This window comes from Micromesistius poutassou (genome assembly GCF_964030765.1).
Source record: "Micromesistius poutassou genome assembly, chromosome: 18".
NCBI classification, from domain to species: domain Eukaryota; kingdom Metazoa; phylum Chordata; class Actinopteri; order Gadiformes; family Gadidae; genus Micromesistius; species Micromesistius poutassou.
Window position 1 is genome coordinate 422734 of NC_140288.1, and position 6799 is coordinate 429532.

Consider the following 6799-nt stretch of genomic DNA (forward strand, 5'->3'; position numbering starts at 1 on the left):
TTATTGCTTAGCATGACTGAAGTCCACGTCACGTGGGTGGTGCAGTGGAGCAGGTCGACTCCTCATTGAAACATTCATTCACTCGTTCACTCATTCATTGACTTCATCAACCAGGCAGCGGCGCTGACCGCCATCATGTAACTATATCTCTATAACTTCTAACTCTAGTCAGGGATCGTGCGGGTATGTGAGAGGCGGCTGCAGGCCCTCATCCTACAGCACCCCGCATCCAAACGGTCCAGTTTAGGCACCAGTCCGACTGGTCTGTGTGGGTGATGTTGAACTGGGACAAAGTGTGTTAATCAGCTGTTAATCCACCGCGTTGTGTCCCCGCCGCCCCAGCTTGTGCCCCGTAGCTAGATTCGGTATTTGCGCATAAAAGCGCCCGATGCTGCTGAAAGCGGCTCAGCAGAAGGCTGCGCGCAGCGGGGGGGCCATGGAGCGGTACGTGGTGCATGGAGGCAGCGTCCACCACTGGCCCGTTGTACTCCCGCAGAGAATCCGGCTGTACACGTACGAGCAGATCCCCCAGTTCCTGAAGGAGAACCCGTTCATCACGGACGGATACCGGGCTCACCTCCCCTCCAAACTATGCCTCAAGAGGTAAGACTGGACACGGTGACCGGCTGTGACAGGACGGCTGGTTAACGTGTGTGACGTTAATGAACAATACGTGAAACACGAGTACAGTTTGTGCGCTTACTAATGTCAGCATTCACACGCGTTTAGATAGGTAGAATAAATGACATATATAAATTACATTTATAAATGACATTTATAAATGACATGTCCTTTGACTGATGTTTATCTGGTTAAGGCAGTCAGATACACTGACCATGTTGACAACAGAATTCAGTTAATTATTAGTGGAATCTAAGCAGTGCCCCGGTCATGTCGACCCAGTAGGGTGATTAAGCCACTAGTGTTCCTCCTCCTGGTCTGCAGTATCTTCATGCTGTCCAACGAGACGGTGAACATCTGGACCCACCTGCTAGGCTTCCTGTTGTTCTTCACCCTGGGGGTCAACGACCTGGCCTACGTCCTGCCCTCCGCCGACGCCAGCCACGAGGACTACCTCATCTACGCCGCCGGGCTCTTCTGCTTCCAGGTGTGTGTGTGTGTGTGTGTGTGTGTGTGTGTGTGTGTGTGTGTGTGTGTGTGTGTGTTTAGATAAAAGCGGTAATGTTATGGGCTGTTTAGAGATGTTATTAGCTGTTTGGATCATTTATTTTTTTGAATATTTCTGTTGCTCAACATTTAATCAAAATTTAAAATGTCTTCTAATGAGTTGCTGCCAGTGTGATATGATCCGTCCTGAAGCTACGGGGTGTGTTGTTGTGTTGTTGTGTTGTTGTTGTTGTGTGTCATTTACGCCATGTGTTGGTATTCACTGCATTGGTTCACAGACACGAGGCGGTCAATGGCCGCGTGTGTCTCACATAAGATCACACACACACACACACGTCTCTTCCCTCTAAGGCTGGTAAGACATTAGCCTTAGCATTAGTGTCATTAGCATTAGCCTTAGCGTCTGTTTTAACCCACACCCACGTGCTAGCCTTCCACTAGCGTTGGGTTTAGCGTAGCGGTGGTGTAAAGTGTTGTAGACGTGTCAGTTTGAGCTCCTGTATTGTGTGCACCTCAGTATGTTTTTTTATGGTTTTGTCATGTTTTTTTAAACCGTATGCATCATTAGCAATATGATTAAATTGTATCTGTAGTTTGTGGAGGTTTATGTGAGGTTTTTATCATGTAGAATACTAGATGTTTAACTACTCAATGAGCTTCACATGAAAACATAAGATAGGATATATAGGAAAAAGGTCAAATAGGATATAGAAGAGGGCATGAAATACATTTAACAACTGGATTTAAAAGAAAAAAAACCCAGAAGAAAGTTAAACCCCGCCCCCTCCAGGTGTGTAACGTTAGCCCCGCCCCCTCCAGGTGTGTAACGTTAGCCCCGCCCCCTCCAGGTGTGTAACGTTAGCCCCGCCCCCTCCAGGTGTGTAACGTTAGCCCCGCCCCCTCCAGGTGTGTAACCTTAACCCCGCCCCCTCCAGGTGTGTAACGTTAGCCCCGCCCCCTCCAGGTGTGCATGCTGTGCTCCGTGGGCTACCACCTGTTCTCCTGTCACCGTAACGAGAGGACGTCCCGCCGCTGGCTGGCCCTGGACTACGCCGGGATCTCCGTGGGCATCCTGGGCTGCTACGTCCCGGGCATCTACTACGCCTTCTTCTGCAACACCGTCAGTTCATCAGTCACCGTCTGCACTGCAGCACTGCTCCTACAACTAGTGGTACCACTAGTGGTACCACTAGTGGTACCACTAGTGGTACAACTAGTGGTACCACTAGTGGTACCATTAGTGGTACCACTAGTGTCTCCCTCCAGGTCGTACAACTAGTTGTACAGCTTCCTCCTCAGCCATGTCCATATCTTAAGAGCATTTCTAAGAGTCTGATGAGCCCTCCTTATCTTCATAGCTTATCTTCTTGGGGCTTCTCGTGTATTCAGTGCTGTTGCTTTGGTCTTAGAAAACCACGACCAATGTGGCATGATTAAATAAAAGTCCCCTGAAATAAATAACAATAGTCCTTTTGAAAAACGTTTTTATTTCAATAAATTGATATTGATTAAGTTATCATTCCGTAGTGAAGGTCATATGATGCCATTAACTTGTTGATACCAGGAGCAAAACTGGGGTGGAGCAAAAGAATGCTCCACCCCAGAGAAGTGCTCTCTGGGGTGGAGCATTCTTTGAAACATTTGGATAATGTAAGCAGCTATAAGGTTTTTGATATTAAATGGGCTAAATGTTGCATAGTACACCTTAACCTTTAGGGGCGTGGTTCTACAGGTCTGTTGGTTCCACCGTCTTTAAGATAACGGCTCAACAGAACCTCTGAATCCCCTGCAGCGCCTGTGAGGCCCTCTGATCACTCTCTGATCACTCTCTGCTCACTCTCTGCTCACTCTCTGATCACTCTCTGATCACTCTCCGCTCACTCTCTGCTCACTCTCTGCTCACTCTCTGATCACTCTCTGCTCACTCTCCGCTCACTCTCCGCTCACTCTCCGCTCACTCTCTGCTCACTCTCCGCTCACTCTCTGCTCACTCTCTGGTCACTCTCTGGTCACTCTCTGGTCACTCTCCGCTCACTCTCTGCTCACTCTCCGCTCACTCTCCGCTCACTCTCCGCTCACTCTCTGCTCACTCTCTGCTCACTCTCTGCTTACTCTCTGGTCACTCTGGTCACTCTCCGCTCACTCTCTGCTCACTCTCTGCTCACTCTCTGGTCACTCTCTGGTCACTCTCTGGTCACTCTCCGCTCACTCTCTGCTCACTCTCCGCTCACTCTCCGCTCACTCTCTGCTCACTCTCTGCTCACTCTCTGCTTACTCTCTGGTCACTCTGGTCACTCTGCTCACTCTCTGCTCACTCTCTGGTCACTCTGCTCACTCTCTGCTCACTCTCTGCTCACTCTGCTCACTCCTCCTGTAGTTCTGGCGGCAGCTGTACCTGATGATGATCCTGTCCCTGATCCTGGCCGTGTTCTGCGCCCAGGTGCACCCCCGTTACCTCAGCAACGACTGGCGCCGCCTGCGCACCGCCATCTTCTGCGCGGTGGCGGGCGGCAGCGTGGTGCCGGCCTTCCACTGGGTGTGGCTCAACGGAGGGCTGAGGACCGACGCCGTGGAGGTAGGGTGTGTGTGTGTGTGTGTGTGTGTGTGTGTGTGTGTGTGTGTGTGTGTGTGTGTGTGTGTGTGTGTGTGTGTGTGTGTGTGTGTGTGTGTGTGTGTGTGTGGGGGTGTGTGTGTTACTGACGTGTGTGTGTGTTACTGACGTGTGTGTGTGTGTGCAGCTGTTCCTGCCTCGTATCATGGTCATGTACCTGATAGCTGGAGCTGCGTTCCTGTTCTACGTCACCAAGGTCCCTGAGAGATACTTCCCCGGTAGGACCCGTCGTCACTATGAACCGTACGCATGAGGGACTGAACTGCTCCCTTCACACTGAACCACATCATGTTATCTTTAAATCTGGATCACATCATCTATGGTTTATTAAATATTACCAACGTTCTGCACGTTCCTCAGGCCAGATGATTTAATCCCAGAGTTTAAATAAGCATTAACTTTATGTGCAGATCAGATTATAATTTTTAGGTTAACCCTGTTCTCTGGTCTCTAAACCAGGTGATAGTCTGTAGTGTAACCAGTGTGGTCTCTAAACCAGGTGATAGTCTGTAGTGTAACCAGTGTGGTCTCTAAACCAGGTGATAGTCTGTAGTGTAACCAGTGTGGTCTCTAAACCAGGTGATAGTCTGTAGTGTAACCAGTGTGGTCTCTAAACCAGGTGATAGTCTGTAGTGTAACCAGTGTGGTCTCTAAACCAGGTGATAGTCTGTAGTGTAACCAGTGTGGTCTCTAAACCAGGTGATAGTCTGTAGTGTAACCAGTGTGGTCTCTAAACCAGGTGATAGTCTGTAGTGTAACCAGTGTGGTCTCTAAACCAGGTGATAGTCTGTAGTGTAACCAGTGTGGTCTCTAAACCAGGTGATAGTCTGTAGTGTAACCAGTGTGGTCTCTAAACCAGGTGATAGTCTGTAGTGTAACCAGTGTGGTCTCTAAACCAGGTGATAGTCTGTAGTGTAACCAGTGTGGTCTCTAAACCAGGTGATAGTCTGTAGTGTAACCAGTGTGGTCTCTAAACCAGGTGATAGTCTGTAGTGTAACCAGTGTGGTCTCTAAACCAGGTGATAGTCTGTAGTGTAACCAGTGTGGTCTCTAAACCAGGTGATAGTCTGTAGTGTAACCAGTGTGGTCTCTAAACCAGGTGATAGTCTGTAGTGTAACCCGTTCTGGTCTCCAGGGTAACCCGGTCTGTAGTGTAACCCGGTCTGTAGTGTAACCCGGTCTGTAGTGTAACCCGGTCTGTAGTGTAACCCGGTCTGTAGTGTAACCCGGGCTGTAGTGTAACCCGGTCTGTAGTGTAACCCGGTCTCCAGGGTAACCCGGGCTGGTCTCTGGTCTGTAACCGGTGCTCCGTGTGTCCTCAGGCCAGATGAACTACGTGGGGGCCAGCCACCAGGTGTGGCACGTCCTGGTGGTGCTCATGTTCTACTGGTGGCACCAGACCGCCGTCTACATCATGCGCTTCAGACACAGCCAGCCGTGCCCGGGCCGCGCCACCCACTAGGCCCCGCCCAGGGGCTTCACCGCAGGAAGTGGCCCAACAACATCCGCCACTTTATAGCGGGGGCAGCTGATTGGCTGCTGACGGTTTGCGGCGGTGCCACCCCGGGCCCTGTGGTGAGTTGTGGTGACGGTGAGGGCTGCTAAGGGCTAACTGCTAACTATGCCTTTAAAGGAGAGGCGGGTCCACCCGGTGGTGGGGCTCTGAACTGCCCTGGGGGACCTGGGCTCTCCAGGGCCCCTCACTTCACCGCCGGGGGGGCCAGGCCTTTGTGTCGCTGCCCTATGGTGACATCCCAAGACTGCGTGTCCTGGTGGGGGCCACTCGATTGGTCTGGCGTCTTTCCATGGGAACCGCCCACTTGTGATGTCACGATAGCGTGTGTTGTGGAACGAGGCCGTGCTGTAACTATAGAGGTTCTATTAGCATGGTTGTGGGAGCGTAGTACATGTATATACGGTGTATATCCGCAGCATTTCCTCTACCTGAGCCACCACTCCAGGCCTCGTGTCTGATCCCGGGAGAGGGTCTGCTTGTTGACGGTTAAGGAAACGACTCTCCACACTTTTCTAGTTTTTAGAGAAGCAGCTACGGTTGTATTCTTTCGATCGAAGCGATCAAACAATGAAATGATTATCTAGGCATGACTTATTGAAGTGTGATTTTGAGTATACTGAATGCCTACACTGTGTGAACAATGTTTTGTTTTGGTTTTGTTTTGGGTCAAACGAGAATGTTTTTAAGCCCCTCAGTGAACTGCCCATTCCACATGAGAAGTCTTTTTACACATATCTGTTTTAATTTTGCCACCATGTTTGGTGTTGATTAGCCGTTTCAAGATCCCCTTTAATGACATCCCATATGAGCGTCCCCCCCAGTTGGTACGGTCCACTGAGTTGGTACGGTCCACTGAGTTGGTACGGTCCACTGAGTTGGTACGGTCCACTGAGTTGGTACGGTCCACTGAGTTGGTACAGTCCACTGAGTTGGTACGGTCCACTGAGTTGGTACGGTCCACTGAGTTGGTACGGTCCACTGAGTTGGTACGGTCCACCATACAGCCGGGGGTGGGCTCCCATTTGTGATGTCACCATAGGTTAGATTTGTAATTGGCGCTTATTGGCTGATCAACACGAGGCCTGGTGGTGGATCCCTTTCCCCGGGCACAGCGGTCACCAGCCCAGGTGGAACAAAGTGTTGAACAAGCTAAACTTTTACTGAGTTAGACCGGGATCCAGATCCCACCGTTTTATCACTGCTACTTGAAATGTTCAGTTTTCTTTCTATCGGTGTCGTACAGGCACCCTTCTGGAGTAATGTTACGGGGGGGGGGGGGGGGGGGGGGGTTACAGGCACCCTTCTGGAGTAATGTTACGGGGGGGGGGGTTGTTCTCTGTTCAGGTATTTTAAGGTTGGGTTCACGTGACTCCAGATCTTTTCTGTTTTAATGGTGCAATGTTATTTCTACATGCATTACTACCATTGTGAAACGTGCATTAGTTTATTCCTGTTTCAGGTTTGCCTTGTTCCACGTTATGTTTCAGCTGTGTAGAGTGAACTAATGAGTGGCTTTTTGAATCTGTCTTGCACGTGCTGGTGTT

At 50.3% G+C, this 6799-nt stretch overlaps 1 protein-coding gene across 1 annotated transcript in view; it reads left to right on the plus strand.

The window, feature by feature from the left end:
- The window catches only part of LOC311363452 (progestin and adipoQ receptor family member 3-like), a 6812-nt gene extending 306 nt beyond the window's left edge, over positions 1 to 6506 (plus strand). Inside the window, exons 2-7 of the mRNA XM_084483401.1 lie at positions 343 to 603; positions 946 to 1108; positions 2093 to 2248; positions 3506 to 3703; positions 3867 to 3957; positions 5062 to 6506. Coding sequence (XP_084339527.1) covers positions 389 to 603; positions 946 to 1108; positions 2093 to 2248; positions 3506 to 3703; positions 3867 to 3957; positions 5062 to 5201 — 963 coding nt within the window. The 5' untranslated portion in view covers positions 343 to 388 and the 3' untranslated portion in view covers positions 5202 to 6506. The remainder of the gene's footprint in view (positions 1 to 342; positions 604 to 945; positions 1109 to 2092; positions 2249 to 3505; positions 3704 to 3866; positions 3958 to 5061) is intronic.
- Positions 6507 to 6799: the final 293 nt, after the last annotated feature.